General features: G+C 53.1%; 1 protein-coding gene across 3 annotated transcripts in view; it reads left to right on the forward strand.

Moving 5' to 3' along the window:
* Positions 1-16,458, forward strand: part of unc93b1 (unc-93 homolog B1, TLR signaling regulator) — a 50,937-nt gene extending 34,479 nt beyond the window's left edge. For all 3 annotated transcript variants that reach the window (XM_063039727.1, XM_063039726.1, XM_063039728.1), the window contains 6 exons: positions 418-511; positions 3,276-3,400; positions 8,628-8,810; positions 9,276-9,555; positions 13,943-14,061; positions 15,831-16,458. In XM_063039727.1, the coding sequence (XP_062895797.1) occupies positions 418-511; positions 3,276-3,400; positions 8,628-8,810; positions 9,276-9,555; positions 13,943-14,061; positions 15,831-16,082 (1,053 nt within the window). In that variant the 3' untranslated portion in view covers positions 16,083-16,458. The remainder of the gene's footprint in view (positions 1-417; positions 512-3,275; positions 3,401-8,627; positions 8,811-9,275; positions 9,556-13,942; positions 14,062-15,830) is intronic.
* The last annotated feature ends 988 nt before the right edge of the window (positions 16,459-17,446 follow it).

Genomic DNA, 17,446 nt, shown 5'->3' on the forward strand with positions numbered 1-17,446 from the left:
GTGCCCTGACTGACGAAGGCCAGTGTGACAAACGCCTTCTTCACCGGCCTGTCTACCTGTGACTCCACTTTCAGAGAACTGTGTCCCCGTACCCCGAGGTCCCTCTGGTCTACAACACTCCCCAGGGTCCCTGTCTACCTGTGACTCCACTTTCAGAGAACTGTGTCCCCGTACCCCGAGGTCCCTCTGTTCTACAACACTCCCCAGGGTCCCTGTCTACCTGTGACTCCACTTTCGGAGAACTGTGTCCCCGTACCCCGAGCTCCCTCTGTTCTACAACACTCCCCAGGGTCCCTGTCTAACCGTAAGTCGTTCCAGAGAACGGTGTCCCTCTACCCTAAGTTGTTCTCTCGGTCCTCCTCGTTCTCTCGCCCCTCCGTGCCCCTCTCTCACGCTCCGTGCTGTTCTTTGTTTCAGATGAGCTTTATCTTTGCGGAGGTGCCGATGGCACTCTTTCTGGATAACTACCTCTGTGTAGCTAATCACACTCTCTTCAGCGTGAAACACTGTGGTGAGTAATTGTTACCAGCACTGGGGCTGGGCAGGGGTGGGGGTGGGGGCGTCATTCAACCATAGTTACACAAGATATAGGAGCAGAATTGGGCCATTTGACCCATTTCGTGCCAACGATCTCCTGCCTTCTTCCCGGCTCCCTTCATGCCTTGACCAATCAAGAATCAGCCCTTGTGGGCCGAAGGGCCTGTGCTGTGCTGTACTAGTCTATGTCCTACGTGATAATGATCAGTGAGGCACAAAGAATCTGCATTTACTGACAAGAGAATCTCCCTGTGTGCTCCCTACTCGAACCCCTGACCCTCCATGAAGAGTCAATGGAGAGGAGAGGTATTACCCGGGGAAGAAAGCTACCTTGGCCAGGCGTTCCTCGTGGTCCCGATCTCCACGTGTCTGTGGGGTCTTCCTTATCCGCGATGGTTGGTCTCTGCCAGCTGGAGAGCTATCGCCCCTGCATATTTGGTGCTCCCGAGTCTTATACGGTTCCTCATCAATTAAACCATTGGATCTCCATTCCAATGGCTCAAGGACACCTGGCCTACCTGGGTCACCTTCTTCCTGGTCATTGTACAGGGTTAGGGTTAGGGCTAATTAACCCTAATGCGAGGGCTACACCAACGTTGTCCCACCCCAGCCTTGTGTATTTGTGCCTTTACACTCTGACTGGTCCAGACCAGTTAAATGAGGCAACCGAGACAGAGTCTAACGAGGTAGCTACTCCTATGAGAACAGTCTCGTATTTAGCAGGTCCCTTGTGCTCTGATTGGATTATCTAAGAGCAAGAATGAGTTCAGACTTCTGTGTTCCCTGTCCTTAATTACTTTATACTTTATTGTCGCCAAACATAGAAACATAGAAACATAGAAAATAGGTGCAGGAGTAGGCCATTCGGCCCTTCGAGCCTGCACCGCCATTTATTATGATCATGGCTGATCATCCAACTCAGAACCCAGCCTTCCCTCCATACCCCCTGACCCCTGTAGCCACAAGGGCCATATCTAACTTCCTTTTAAACATAGCTAATGAACTGGCCTCAACAGTTTGCTGTGGCAGAGAATTCCACAGATTCACCACTCTCTGTGTGAAGAAGTTTTTCCTAACCTCGGTCCTAAAAGGCTTCCCCTCTATCCTCAAACTGTGACCCCTCGTTCTAGACCTCCCCAACATCGGGAACAATCTTCCCGCATCTAGCCTGTCCAATCCCTTTAGGATCTTATACGTTTCAATCAGATCCCCCCTCAATCTTCTAAATTCCAACGAGTACAAGCCCAGTTCATCCAGTCTTTCTTCATATGAAAGACCTGCCATCCCAGGAATCAATCTGGTGAACCTTCTTTGTACTCCCTCTATGGCAAAGATGTCTTTCCTCAGATTAGGGGACCAAAACTGCACACAATACTCCAGGTGTGGTCTCACCAAACAATTGATACTAGAACGTACAATCATCACAGCAATATTTGATTCTGCGCTTCCCACTCCCTGGATTACAAATCAATAGTAATTATTAAAAATTTAAATTATAAATCATAAATAGAAAATAGAAAAATGGAAAGTAAGGTCGTGCAAAAAAACCGAGAGGCAGGTCTGGATATTTGAAGGGTACGGCCCACATCTGGGTCAGGATCCGTTCAGCAGTCTTATCACAGTTGGAAAGAAGCTGTTCCCAAATCTGTCCGTACGAGTCTTCAAGCTCCTGAGCCTTCTCCCGGAGGGAAGAGGGACGAAAAGTGTGTTGGCTGAGTGGGTCGTGTCCTTGATTATCCTGGCAGCACTGCTCCGACAGCGTGCGGTGTAAAGTGAGTCCACGGACGGAAGATTGGTTTGTGTGACGTGCCGGGCCGTGTTCACGATCTTCTGCAGCTTCTTCCGGTCTTGGACAGGACAACTTCCATACCAGGTTGTGATGCACCCTAGAAGAATGCTTTCTACGGTGCATCTATAAAAATTAGTGAGGGTTTTAGGGTTTCTTCTGGCCAGCAAAGCCATCAACATCTACCTCAAATATACCCAGTGACTTGTCTCCACAGTCACCTGTGGCAACAGGGTCACCACCCTCGGGCTGAAGAAACACCTCCTCATATCTGTTCTAAAAGGACACCCCTCTATTCTGAGGCTGTGTCCTCTCCACATCCACTCCATCTGTGTCCTCTAGTCCTAGACTCCCCCACAGTAGGAAACATCCTCTCTACATCCACTCTATCTGTGTCTTCTGGTCCTAGACTCCCCCACCATAGGAAACATCCTCTCCACATCCACTCTATCTGTGTCCTCTGGTCCTAGACTCCCCCACTATAGGAAACATCCTCTCCACATCCACTCTATCTGTGTCCTCTGGTCCTAGACTCCCCACCATAGGAAACATCCTCTCCACATCCACTCTATCGAGGCCTTTCAACATTCGACAGGTTTCAACCCTTATTAACCTGAATTCCAATGGGTGGAGGCCCAGAGCCGTCAAACGCTCCTCACATGACAAATCTTTCAGTCCCGGAATCATTTTCGTGAACCTCCTTTGAACCCTCTCCAAATTGAGCCCATCCTTTCTTAAGTAAGGGGCCCAAAACTGCTCATATACCCCAAGTGAGGCCTCACTCTGATTCAGACAGAGAGCAGAGGGTGAAGGAAGTGTATGGTCCAGTGCAGGTGGATTGGGCTAGGGTGAGTATTGGATCAGATGGGCTGAATGGCTGTATGACATGGCGTGAGCCGTGATCAGTGTGACCCAGTACCCACTCATGATCCTCATGTTCCCCCACCTCCAGGGACAGACGCCAGGGGCACAATCGAGGGCCTGAATCGAACCGTCCTCCGAAAGCTTCCTCAAAGCATCAGTCTGATCAAGATGGAGAGTGTGTTGATGGGAGTGGCCTTCCTCGCCATGCTAATGGTAAAGTTCCCCTCTCTCCCTGCCATTCCTGTCCCTGTCCCTGTACAAGTGTCGTTTAGATGTCGTTATGTACCTGCCCCGAGCACTTCCTCTGGCAGCTCGATCTGTAGGCAGACCACCCATATCCCTCTAAACCTTTCCTATCCGTGTCCCTGTCCAAGTGTCGTCAATGTACCTGCCTCGACCACTTCCTCTGGCAGCTCGTTCTGTAGATGGACTACCCTCTGGGTGTGTCTGATTGCTTTTATTCGACGAGACATCATGTTGAAAAGTCAGAAAGCTGTGTTATAACTTTATAAAAACTGGTTTGACCACACCCGGAGTATTGCACACTGTTCTGGTCACCCCACTATGGGGAGGGTGTCGAGGTCTTGGAGAGGGTGCAGGAGAGGTTCCCCGGGGTGCTGCTCAGTTTTGGGGGCAAGTGCTCTCACAAGAGGCTGGACAAACTTGGACAACAGGAATTCTGCAGATGCTGGAAATTCAAGCAACACACATAAAAGTTGCTGGTGAATGCAGCAGGCCAGGCAGCATCTCTAGGAAGAGGTGCAGTCGACGTTTCAGGCCGAGACCCTTCGTCAGGACTAACTGAAGGAAGAGTGAGTAAGGGATTTGAAAGTTGGAGAGGGAGGGGGAGATCCAAAATGATAGGAGAAGACAGGAGGGGGAGGGATGGAGCCAAGAGCTGGACAGGTGATAGGCAAAAGGGATACGAGAGGATCATGGGACAGGAGGTCGGGGAAGAAAGACAAGGAGGTGGGGGGTAAACCCAGAGGATGGGCAAGGGGTGTAGTCAGAGGGACAGAGGGAGAAAAAGGAGAGAGAGAGAAAGAATGTGTGTATAAAACTAAGTATCAGATGGGGTACGAGGGGGAGGTGGGGCATTAACGGAAGTTAGAGAAGTCGATGTTCATGCCATCAGGTTGGAGGCTACCCAGACGGAATATAAGGTGTTGTTCCTCCAACCTGAGTGTGGCTTCATCTTTACAGTAGAGGAGGCCATGGATAGACATGTCAGAATGGGAATGGGATGTGGAATTAAAATGTGTGGTCACTGGGAGATCCTGCTTTCTCTGGCGGACAGAGCGTAGGTGTTCAGCAAAACGGTCTCCCAGTCTGCGTCGAGTCTCGCCAATATATAGAAGGCCACATCGGGAGCACCGGACGCAGTATATCACCCCAGCCGACTCACAGGTGAAGTGTTGCCTCACCTGGAAGGACTGTTTGGGGCTCTGAATGGTGGTAAGGGAGGAAGTGTAAGGGCATGTGTAGCACTTGTTCCGCTTACACAGATAAGACAAACTTGGTTTGTTTTTTTGGAAGTGCCGGAGGCCGAGGGGAGATCTGATAAGAGGTTTATAAGGTTACGAGAGGTGTAGATAGAGTGGACAGAGTGTATCTGTTTCCCAGGGTTGAAATGTCTAATACCAGAGGTGGGGTTTGAAGTAATTTCAAAAGAGATGTGAGGGATAAGTTTTCTTTGAACAGAGAGAGTGTTGGTTGCCTGGAATGTGCTGCCTGGGGTGGGGGTAGAGGCAGGAACAGTAGAGATGTTTAGACAGGCAGATGAACGTGCGGGAAATGAAAGGATATGCACATTGTGTAGGCTAAGGTATGAAGACCGACTTAATTAGTCAGGCACAAAATTGTATGCTGAAGGCCCAGTTCCTGTTCTGTTCTGTTCTGTGGTCTACATAAAAGTTACCCCTCAGGTCCCCTATCAAATCTCTTTCCCCCCATTGTGCCCTCTGGTTCTTGTGTCTCCGACCCTGGGGAGAAGACATCGCCATATTTCATCTCCTAGTCCTTGGCCCATTTCGTCAGCAGATCGGGATCCTGGGTTAGCCTTGGAGAGCATACTTCTCCACCCACCAGACTCCCTAGATTGAGAACCTGTGAGCTTGGAGGACTTGGGATGACCTTGGGCCAAAGCATCCTTCACGGCCTACCGACTGAGGCTGTTGAATTGGGAGTAATTTTGTCGCCAAGGAACACTGGAATGCTTAGTGTTGGAGCCAAAGAGACCTACAGCACAGAAATGAGTCCTTCGGCCCATCTAGACCATACTAAACCATTTAAACTGCCGACTACGATCAACCTACACCGGGACCATGGTCGTACGTACCCCTCCCATCAATGTAACTATCCAAACTTCTCGTAAAGATGTTGAAACCGAGCTCACTTGTGCTGGCAGTTCATTTCCACACTCTCACAGCCCTCTGAGTGAAGAAGTTTCCCCTCACGTTCCCCTTGAACCTCTCACCTTTCCCCCTTAACCCCTAACCTCTGGTTGCTGTCCCACCCAACCTCAGTGGGAAAAACCTGCTTCCATTGAGGCTATCTGTTACGTTGTCCCTTTCCACGTCCTGTGGCGTGTTGAGCAGAAACCTTCCCATAGAAACATAGAAAATAGGTGCAGGAGTAGGCCATTCGGCCCTTCGAGCCTGCACCGCCATTCAGTATGATCATGGCTGATCATCCAACTCAGAACCCTGTACCGGCCTTCCCTCCATACCCCCTGATCCCCGTAGCCACAAGGGCCATATCTAACTCCCTCTTAAATATAGCCAATGAACTGGCCTCAACTGTTTCCTGTGGCAGAGAATTCCACAGATTCAGCACTCTCTGTGTGAAGAAGTTTTTCCTCATCTCGGTCCTAAAAGGCTTCCCTTTTATTCTCAAACTGTGACCCCTCGTTCTGGACTTCCCCAACGTCGGGAACAATCTTCTGCATCTAGCCTGTCCAATCCCTTTAGGATTTTATACGTTTCAATCAGATCCCCCCTCAATCTTCTAAATTCCAGTGAGTATAAGCCTAGTCGATCCAGTCTTTCATCATATGAAAGTCCTGCCATCCCAGGAATCCCGATCCTTCAGCCTTTTGTCTGCTTTTCACGAGGCCGAACGGCTGGCTATATGCTCGTCCCCAGCACGGATCAGAAAGCATGCAAGGAGCCGGCTGGATGCGAACCTGGGTCCACTCGCCTGGAAGTCTGTGGCTGACGCCATGACACCACCGGCCAGCTCATTTACCCTGTCTATGCCCCGCATCGTTTTGTAATCCTCCACCAGATCTCCTCGCCATCTTCTTATGTTCCAAGGAGTAAAGTCCTAACCTGTTCAATCTTTCCTTCTAACTCAGGTCCCACAGACCCGGCAAAATCCTCGCATATTTTCTCCGTACTCTTTCAGCCTTATTGACCCGAACCGCACACAATAGTCCAAATTAGGCCTCACCAGCGTCTCATACAACTTTAACGTAACACCCGGTCCCCAGTATTCAATATTTTGTTGACGCAGGTCAGTCAGTTACACAGCGCATTGAGCTGCAGTGCAGTAAGACAATAACAGAATACAGAATAAAGGGTCACAGCTACAGTGAACGGCAATATGGTGTAAGACAAGTGAAACCGCGCCCACCCCCACCCCCGCCGTCGATTTCTTTGGCTGCACCAGTCCAGTCCTGCCAAGCCAGTGAGATTGGGACGGCTCCCCCCACCTCAAACCCCAGTCCATGTGACTTGCTACCCTGTTACAACTCAGTGCCAAGAAACAACGGCACACTGCATACGACAAGAGGAATTAGATTTATGAGCGTTAACTTAGCTAAAGGGTGAGTAAAGAAAAGAAAGAAACAGACAAAAACAGTCCGTTATATTTAAACAGTCAAAGGTGCACAGATTGGAGCTCAACTCTCCCAAAGGTCGTATTGACTGATGCTCAGTAGACCTGCTCACCTTACTCCATCGAGTCACGGTCCCCCACCGGATCGAATCCTATGACCGGTTCTCTCCAGCGTCTTCTCTCTTCATCTCCCGCGAACGAAGGCCCCAGCTCACACGCAAACGACACCTGCTCCCTGATATGGCTGACGTTCCAAAGTACCCGTTATCTCTAGCCGTGACCCAAACAGTGCTTCTACAGAAAGACCTTTATGTTAGCAGTGAAACCTCTCCCAGGGTGTCACAGTAGGTAAAGTTTGTAAAATCTGTCCTTCAGCCCAGTGCCACGTGCTCGCAGGACTTCTGTATCTTCTGCCTGATGGGAGAGGGGAGAAGAGGGAATGTCCCGTCTGGGTGGGGTCTTTGATTACTCGGTCTGCTTTACCAAGGCAGTGGGAAGTGCGTGAAGGGGAGGCTGGTTCTGTGATGTGTGGAACTGTGTCCGCAGCTCTCTGTGGTTTCCTACGAGCATGGGTAGAACAGTTGCTCGACCAAGCTGTGGCGTGTCCGGACAGGGGCATCAGTAAAATATGGTAGTAGTCAATGGGGACATGCTGGTGTTGGTGAGATTTCTTGGCTGTGTCATCTGTCCAGTTGGACCAGTTGGCGATGCTCAGAACCAGGAGCTTGAAAGCCTTAACCCCCTAACCCTCAGCACAGTTGATGGAGATGGGAGCACCTCCCTTCATGAACTCAATGACCAGTTCTTTTGTTTTACTGACATTGGCAAAAAGGTTGCAGTCGTGTCACCAGGTCACTAGGCTCTCAGCCTCGGATTTCAGACCTTGGGCAATAACCCTCACGACCCAGCACACCGCTAATATTGAGATCCTGGTCTGACCTGGGACAATAACCTTCACGACACACCACACGGCTAATATTGAGATCCTGGTCTGACCTGGGACAATAACCTTCACGACACACCACACCCCCGAGATTGAGATCCAGGGAGACCTTGGACAATAAATCTCACAACCCACCACACCATCTTGGACAATGTCTCCCATCCACTACATAATGGACTGGGTAGGCACGGGAGTACATTCAGCCAGAGACTCATTCCACCGAGATGCAACACAGAGCGTCATAGGAAGCCATTCCTGCCTGTGGCCATCAAACTTTACACTTCCTCCCTTGGAGGGTCAGACACCCTGAGCCAATAGGCTGGTCCTGGACTTATTTCCATCTGGCATAATTTACATATTATTATTTAATTATTTATGGTTTTATATTGCTATATTTATACTCCATTCTTGGTTGGTGGAACTGTAACGGAACCCAATTTCCCTCGGGATCAATAAAGTATGTCTGTCCATCTATCTATCTATCTAAACCTCATGATCTACCACACCCCTGAGATTGAGATCCTGGGGTGACGTTGGACAATGAGGCAACTAAACTACTTGCCCTAACCTCCCCTTGAGAGGTACCCCTGCAATTTCCCTGTGAGGCAACTCTCCCTCCATGCGAGGACCTGCCACAATGACGTGCTTTCTCCTGACCAGATCTTGACCCTGTGTGGTCCAGCGTACCGTCCAACCGAGGAGATTGACCTGAGGAGCATTGGATGGGGAAACATTTTCCAACTGCCCTTCAAGCACATGAGGGATTACCGTCTGCGCCACCTCACCCCCTTCTTCATCTACAGTGGCTTCGAGGTGCTCTTCGCCTGCACTGGCTTCACCCTGGTGAGCTGGGGGGAAGTCATTCCCGAGCAGGGGAGAGCAGGAGGAGATGGAGGAGATGGACAGTCCAGGGGAGGAGAGGGAGGGGATGGTCAGTCCAGGGGAGGGGATGGACAGAGGAGATGGTTGTGAAGGGGGTGGGGGTGGATGGGAGGGGGAGATAGTTGTGGAGGGGGTGGGGAAGGATGGGAGGGGGAGGGCTGTGAAGGGGGTGAAATCTAACTATATCTCTCTCCATATCCTACCTTCTCTCCCTCCCTCTTTCTTTCTCCTCCCACCCTCTCCCCTCCCCCCACCCCTTCTCCATCTCCCCTCTCCCCTTCCCCACCCCTCTCCCCTCCCCTTCCCCCACCCCTTCTCCCCTCCCCTCTCCCCTCCCCCTCCCCCTCCCCCCTCTCCCCTCCCGCACCCCCACCCCTCCTCCCTCTCCCCTCCCCCTCCCCCCTCACCCTCACCTCCCTCGCCCAGTCGTATGGAGTCTGCTCGCTGGGGATGCACCACCTCGCAGGGCTGATCATGACTTTCGGCGCCTCGGCCTCGCTCTTCTCCCTCTTGGCGACGCCCGTCCTCGGCCTCTCCCGGCGGGTGCCCCTGCTGGCTGGGGCCCTGGTCCATGCCATCCTCATCGTGGCCCTCTTCTGCTGGGCCCCCAAGCCCCGGGACTTCGGCTCGTCCAACCTCGGCACCCTCTACCTGGTGGCTGCCCTATGGGGACTGGGAGGAGCCCTGAACAAAACCGGGCTCGCCGGTGAGTGGGGGGGTGAGGGGGGGGAAGAGGGGGAGAGAGTGGGGACAGGGGGAGGGGGAGGGGGAGAGGGGGGAGGGAGGGAGAGAGTGGGGACAGGGGAGGGGGAGGGGGAGGGGGAGGGGGAGAGGGGGGAGGGAGTGGGGACAGGGGGAGGGGGGAGGGGGAGAGGGGGGAGGGAGTGGGGACAGGGGGAGGGGGGAGGGGGAGAGGGGGGAGAGGGGGGAGGGAGAGAGAGTGGGGACAGGGGGGAGGGGAGAGGGGGGAGAGGGGGAGAGAGGGGGGACAGGGGAGGGGGCAGAGAGAAAAGATAGAGAGAGGGAGAGGGAGGAGATCCGTTGTAATTCTTTGAAGAAATAACGAGCAAAACAGACAAAGGAGAGTTTCTGGGTGCTGTGTATTTGGATTCCCAGGCTCCCAGCCAAGTTAGGAGCCCATGGTCTGACCGGAAAGATCCTAGCACGGATAAAGCAATGGCAGATTGGCAGGAGGCAAAGAGTGGGGATGAAGGGAGCCTTTTTTCTGGTTGCCTGCCGGTGACTAGTGGTGTCCCACAGGGGTCTGTGTTGGGACCGATTATTTTTATGTTACATGTCACTGATTTGGATGATGGAATTGATGGAATTGGTGGCTTTGTGGCCAAGTTTGTGAATGGGACTTGGGAGTCTTCGTGCAGGATCCCCTAAAGGTTATGTCAGCGTTCGTCTCGAGAGGACGAGCATATAAAAGCAAGGATGTAATGCTGAGGCTTTAGAAAGCACTGGTGAGGCCTCACCTGGAGATTGTGAGCATTTTTGGGCCCCTTATCGAAGAAAGGATGTGCGGACTTTACAGAAAGTTTAGAAGAGGTTCAAGATGAGTTTGGGAATAAAAGGGTTAACATATGAGGAGTGCTATGATGTGGGAGTCTAGGACCAGAGGACACAGATAGAGTGGATGTGGAGAGGATGTTTCCTATATTCGGGGAGTCTAGGACCAGAGGACACAGATAGAGTGGATGTGGAGAGGATGTTTCCTGTGGTGGGGGAGTCTCGGACCAGAGGACACAGATAGAGTGGATGTGGAGAGGCTGTTTCCTGTAGTGGGGGGAGTCTAGGACCAGAGGACACAGATAGAGTGGATGTGGAGAGGATGTTTCCTATAGTGGGGGAGTCTAGGACCAGAGGACACAGATAGAGTGGATGTGGAGAGGATGTTTCCTGTGGTGGGGGGGTCTCGGACCAGAGGACACAGATAGAGTGGATGTGGAGAGGATGTTTCCTGTAGTGGGGGAGTCTAGGACCAGAGGACACAGATAGAGTGGATGTGGAGAGGATGTTTCCTGTTGTGGGGGAGTCTAGGACCAGAGGACACAGATAGAGTGGATGTGGAGAGGATGTTTCCTATACTGGGGGAGTCTCGGACCAGAGGACACAGATAGAGTGGATGTGGAGAGGATGTTTGCTATACTGGGGGGGTCTCGGACCAGAGGACACAGATAGAGTGGATGTGGAGAGGATGTTTCCTGTAGTGGGGGAGTCTAGGACCAGAGGACACAGATAGAGTGGATGTGGAGGGGATGTTTCCTGTAATGGGGGGAGTCTAGGACCAGAGGACACAGCCTCAGAATATGGTTGCCCATTCAGAACAGGGATGAGAAATTTCTTTCGCCAGAGGGTGGTGAATCTGTGGAATTTGTTGCCACAGACGGCCGTGGAAGACATTTCATTGGGTGTATTTGAGGGAGAGGTTGATAGGTTGTAGGTGTGTCAGGCTGTGAAGTGTTACGGGGAGAAGGCAGAAGGTTGGTGTTGTGGATCGGCCAGGATGGGATCTCTTCATGCTATCAGTGTCGATGGGCTGAATGGCCTATTTCTGTCACTGTGTCTTATGGCCTGATGGAGAGGGAGCGAGGGGAGGTAGAGGGGGGAAACGGAGGGTGAGAGGTGGTGGTGGAAACGGGCAAGAGGCAGGGGCGATGAGGGAGAAGGAGAGAGGGAGAGTGCGCAGGAGGAAGGAGGAGGAGGAGAGCAATGCGAGGGGGTGGGAGGGGTGGTATGGGTGATGTAGGAAGGCAGGAAAGTGAGAGTGTGGGGGGTGAGGTATGGAAATGGGGAGGAGACTCCCCTCCCTACTACCCCCTCCACTCTCCCCCCTCCCCTCTCCATCTTCCCCATCTTGCGTTCTGCACCCAGACTCAGGCTCTTCCCCGGTCTCTATCCTATCCCCCAAAGTCTCATTCTCTCGCCCCAAATCACACCCTTTCCCCAGTCTCTCCCTCTCTCTCCCCAAAAGGCTTTCCCTCACTTCCCATTCTCTCTCTCCCCCCGTCTCTTTCTCTGTCCCATGTCTGTCTCTCTCTCCCCCGTTCCCCTTTCTCTCCCCCGAGTCCCCCACCCTCTTCCCCCACGTCTCTCTTGCCTTGGGGTATGAATTTGAATTATGTATTGATGTGCAATGACTGAAACTTCTCTCCCACCCACACCGTCCCTCACCTGATCACCCCTCCACACCTCCACTGCCACTTTCCGTTGCTGCTCCTCTCTTCCTCCCTAATCCTCTCATTTCCTCTCTTCCTTCCTGTGCTCCCCCATGTCTGTTCCCCTCTCTCCCTTCCCTCCCTATGTCCTCCTTCTTTCCCCTCTCCCCATCCCCTCCCCCCTCTTCCTCTCTACTCCGTCCCTAATCTTCTCTACTCCCCGTCCCTAATCCTCTCTACCCCATCCCTAATCCTCTCTACGTCGTCCCTAATCCTCTCTACGCCGTCCCTAATCCTCTCTACCCCCTGTCCCTAATCCTCTCTACTCCCCGTCCCTAATCCTCTCTACTCCGTCCCTAATCTTCTCTACTCCCCGTCCCTAATCCTCTCTACCCCATCCCTAATCCTCTCTACGTCGTCCCTAATCCTCTCTACGCCGTCCCTAATCCTCTCTACCCCCTGTCCCTAATCCTCTCTACTCCCTGTCCCTAATCCTCTCTACTCCGTCCCTAATCTTCTCTACTCCCCGTCCCTAATCCTCTCTACCCCATCCCTAATCCTCTCTACGTCGTCCCTAATCCTCTCTACGCCGTCCCTAATCCTCTCTACCCCCTGTCCCTAATCCTCTCTACTCCCCGTCCCTAATCCTCTCTACTCCGTCCCTAATTCTCTCTACTCCCCGTCCCTAATCCTCTCTACCCACTGTCCCTAATCCTCTCTACCCCATCCTTAATCCTCTCTACCCACTGTCCCTAATCCTCTCTACCCCATCCCTAATCCTCTCTACCCACTGTCCCTAATCCTCTCTACCCCATCCCTAATCCTCTCTACCCCCATCCCTAATCCTCTCTACCCACTGTCTCTAATCCTCTCTACCCCATCCCTAATCCTCTCTACTCCCCGTCCCTAATCCTCTCTACCCACTGTCTCTAATCCTCTCTGCCCCCTGTCCCTAATCCTCTCTACCCCATCCCTAATCCTCTCTACCCCCATCCCTAATCCTCTCTACCCCCATCCCTAATCCTCTTTACCCACTGTCCCTAATCCTTTCTACTCCGTCCCTAATCCTCTCTACTCCCCGTCCCTAATCCTCTCTACCCCCGTCCCTAATCCTCTCTACACCGTCCCTAATCCTCTCTACCCCCATCCCTAATCCTCTCTACCCACTGTCCCTAATCCTCTCTACCCCGTCCCTAATCCTCTCTACCCACTGTCTCTAATCCTCTCTACCCACTGTCCCTAATCCTCTCTACACCGTCCCTAATCCTCTCTACCCCCATCCCTAATCCTCTCTACCCACTGTCTCTAATCCTCTCTATCCACTGTCCCTAATCCTCTCTACCTTGTCCCTAATCCTCTCTACCCCGTCCCTAATCCTCTCTATGCCCTGTCCCTAATCCTCTCTAACCCATCCCTAATCCTCTCTACCCACTGTCCCTAATCCTCTCTACCCCCGTCCTTAATCCTCTCTACCCACTGTCTCTAATCCTCTCTACCCACTGTCCCTAATCCTCTCTACGCCGTCCCTAATCCTCTCTACCCCCATCCCTAATCCTCTCTACCCACTGTCCCTAATCCTCTCTATCCCCGTCCCTAATCCTCTCTACCCACTGTCCCTAATCCTCTCTACCCCCGTCCCTAATCCTCTCTACCCACTGTCCCTAATCCTCTTTATCCCATCCCTAATCCTCTCTATCCCATCCCTAATCCTCTCTATCCCCGTCCCTAATCCTCTCTATCCCCGTCCCTAATCCTCTCTACCCCCGTCCCTAATCCTCTCTACCCCCTGTCCCTAACCATCTGTCCCCTTCTCCTTCACTTCCACTCTCTCCACCCACCCCCTTCTCCCCCACTGTCTCGCCTCCTTCTGTCCCTACCGCCCCCCCTCCCCTCTCCATATTGCCCCCTCCCCGGACCCGTGCGCCACTCCAGTAATCCTGGGAATATTTTACGAGGCCAAGGACCGACAGGATTTCGCCTTCTCCATCTACCACTGGTGGCAGGCCATGGCCATCTTTGCTGTCTACCTCTGGTCCGGCACCTACATGAAGGTGGGCAGTCTGGGGGAGAGGGGAGAGATGGCTGTCTCTGTAGTGGAGGGGCCTCAGGACTGGGGCAACTGGGAGCAGGAGGGGTGGGCCAGGAGAGTGTGATGGGACAGTATGGAGGGAGATTCACTCTGTGTCTGACCCTGGGAGTGTGTGATGGGACAGTGTGGAGGGAGATTCACTTTGTGTCTGACCCCGGGAGTGTGTGATGGGACGGTGCGGAGGGAGATTCACTCTGTGTGTCTGACTCCGGGGAGTGTGTGATGGGACGGTGTTGAGGGAGATTCACTCTGTCTGAACCCGGGAGTGTGTGATGGGACAGTGTGGAGGGGGACTCACTCTATGTCTGATCCCGGGAGTGTGTGATGGGACGGTGCGGAGGGAGATTCACTCTATGTCTGATCCCGGGAGTGTGTGATGGGACAGTATGGAGGGAGATTCACTCTGTGTCTGACCCTGGGAGAGTGTGATGGGACAGTATGGAGGGAGATTCACTCTGTGTCTGACCCCGGGAGTGTGTGATGGGACGGTGCGGAGGGAGATTCACTTTGTGTCTGACCCCGGGAGTGTGTGATGGGACGGTGCGGAGGGAGATTCACTCTGTGTCCGACCCCGGGAGTGTGTGATGGGACGGTGCGGAGGGGGACTCACTCTATGTCTGACCCCGGGAGTGTGTGATGGGACGGTGCGGAGGGGGACTCACTCTATGTCTGACCCCGGGAGTGTGTGATGGGACGGTGCGGAGGGAGATTCACTCTGTGTCTGACCACGGGAGTGTGTGATCGGACGGTGCGGAGGGGGACTCACTCTATGTCTGACCCCGGGAGTGTGTGATGGGACGGTGCGGAGGGAGATTCACTCTGTGTCTGACCCTGGGAGAGTGTGATGGGACGGTGCGGAGGGAGATTCACTCTATGTCTGACCCCGGGAGTGTGTGATGGGACGGTGTGGAGGGGGATTCACTCTGTGTCTGACCCCGGGAGTGTGTGATGGGACGGTGTGGAGGGAGATTCACTCTGTGTCTGACCCCGGGAGTGTATGATGGGACGGTGTGGAGGGAGATTCACTCTGTGTCTGACCCAGGGAGTGTGTGATGGGATGGTATGGAGGGAGATTCACTCTGTGTCTGACCCCGGGAGTGTGTGATCGGACGGTGCGGAGGGGGACTCACTCTGTCTGAACCCGGGAGTGTGTGATGGGACAGTGTGGAGGGGGACTCACTCTATGTCTGACCCCGGGAGTGTGTGATGGGACGGTGTGGAGGGGGATTCACTCTGTGTCTGACCCCGGGAGTGTGTGATGGGACGGTGTGGAGGGAGATTCACTCTGTGTCTGACCCCGGGAGTGTGTGATGGGACAGAGTGGAGGGAGATTCACTCTGTGTCTGACCCCGGGAGTGTGTGATGGTATGGTGCGGAGGAAGAGACACTCTGTGTCTGACCCCGGGTGTGTGTGATGGGTGGAGGGAGATTCACTCTGTGTCCGACTCCGGGAGTGTGTGATGGGACAGTATGGAGGGGGACTCACTCTATGTCTGACCCCGGGAGTGTGTGATGGGACGGTGTGGAGGGGGATTCACTCTGTGTCTGACCCCGGGAGTGTGTGATGGGACGGTGTGGAGGGAGATTCACTCTGTGTGTCTGACTCCGGGGAGTGTGTGATGGGACGGTGTGGAGGGAGATTCACTCTGTGTCTGACCCCGGGAGTGTGTGATGGGACGGTGTGGAGGGGGACTCACTCTATGTCTGACCCATGGTGCCTGGGTTCTGCAGGTGAAGCTGGCCATCATGTTGTTCACCCTGCTGGTCTCTGTCATCTCCTACCTGTGGATGGAGAGGAAACTGGCACGCAAGGTCCCCTTTCGCATCCCCCGCATTCCCAAACCCCGGCACAAGGTACGAGGTTACCGTTACCTGGAGGATGACAATTCCGACCAATCGGAGGAGGAGGACAAGGACGTGGAGGAAGACAGGCAGAGTTCGGAGATCGAGGAGGAGCCTGCAACAGGCCCTGACGCTCGCTGAGTCAGTCCGCTCCGGGGGGGCGTGGAACTCGGTTTACCTGTAACCCGTATGAGTTCGGGGTGTTTCCTTGTCTTCACCACTCTTCACCCTCTCCCCTATCTCCCATTTCCCACCTCCTTCCTCTTCCATCTCATCTCTCCCTCCTGACTGCGCTCTCATCTTGCCCCGTCCTGAGTGTCCCTCCCTCCCTTCACCGTCCTCTCCTCCTCGCCCAGTCCTCACCCTCCTCGCTACCCCTCCATTCCTCTCACTCCACTCTCCTCACCCCCTTCCTTCACTCCCCCCATCGTCTTGCCCCGTCCCCCCTCTCCTCACTCTCCCTTCCCTCCCCCCCCACATGGTTTTTTTCTACAAAGTTCTTTTTATTAAAGTTTAATTATTCCATAGTTTGTTGTGCAGTCATTCACCACAGACCGGCCCTTTGGCCCATCTCTCTCATGCTGACCAAGGGCTCATACACAGGGACAATACGAGTCTGGCTCAGCTATGCAGGGTGGAATTCCCCCTCAGCCTCCCGCGAGCCAGCGGAAGGTAGAGGAGTACAAAGGTAACTCGATGCTGATACTTTTTATCTCTTCAGAGACGAGGCCTCCGTCACTTGGGGTCGACTGTGGAAGTTGCGTCCCAGCTCTCTACGTGATACGCAAGCCGGGGCAGTACAACACGGAGCGCAGGCTCTTGCCCTTGCGGCAGACTCCCCCTCTGCACGCATCCGATCAATCCAAAGGAATGGCAGAGTTTGGAACCAGGAGTCGCCAGTCAGCGTAGAACCCAAATTTGGACGGCCGCAGGGACTGCAGCCCCAGATCTTTCCCCTCGGAGTTTATTCCTGAAGCCTCCCCCATGAGTGAGTCCAGCCTCAAGGCAGCAAAGGTTTGAGATCAGAGTTTTCCTTCTGGATCGGCTGCCCACCAAAGAAAAGTCCCCTTGGATCCCATGCCACCTGACATTCTGAATGAGCCTTGCATGGGGAACCTTATCAAATGCCTTACTGAAATCCATATACACTACATCCACTGCTCTACCTTCAATGTGTTTTGTTACATCCTCAAAGAATTCACTCAGCTTCCTCAGGCATGACCTGCCCTTGACAAAGCCATGCAGACTATCCCTAATCAAGATTATTTTTCTCTGAATGCTCATAAATCCTGCCTCTCAGGATCTTTTCCAACAACTTGCCCACCACCGAAGTAAGACTCACTGGTCTATAATTTCCTGGGTTATCTCTTTCTTTTCAAATCTTTTTATTATTATTATTATATTATTTAAAAATAACATGAGTACATCGAAGTAAGCAACACTTACAATGTCCCAAGGAAAAAAACATTTTAAAGATGGAAAAATTTTGATGATAATAAAACAAC

Source organism: Mobula hypostoma, unplaced genomic scaffold (assembly GCF_963921235.1).
Source record: "Mobula hypostoma unplaced genomic scaffold, sMobHyp1.1 scaffold_66, whole genome shotgun sequence".
Taxonomy (NCBI): domain Eukaryota; kingdom Metazoa; phylum Chordata; class Chondrichthyes; order Myliobatiformes; family Myliobatidae; genus Mobula; species Mobula hypostoma.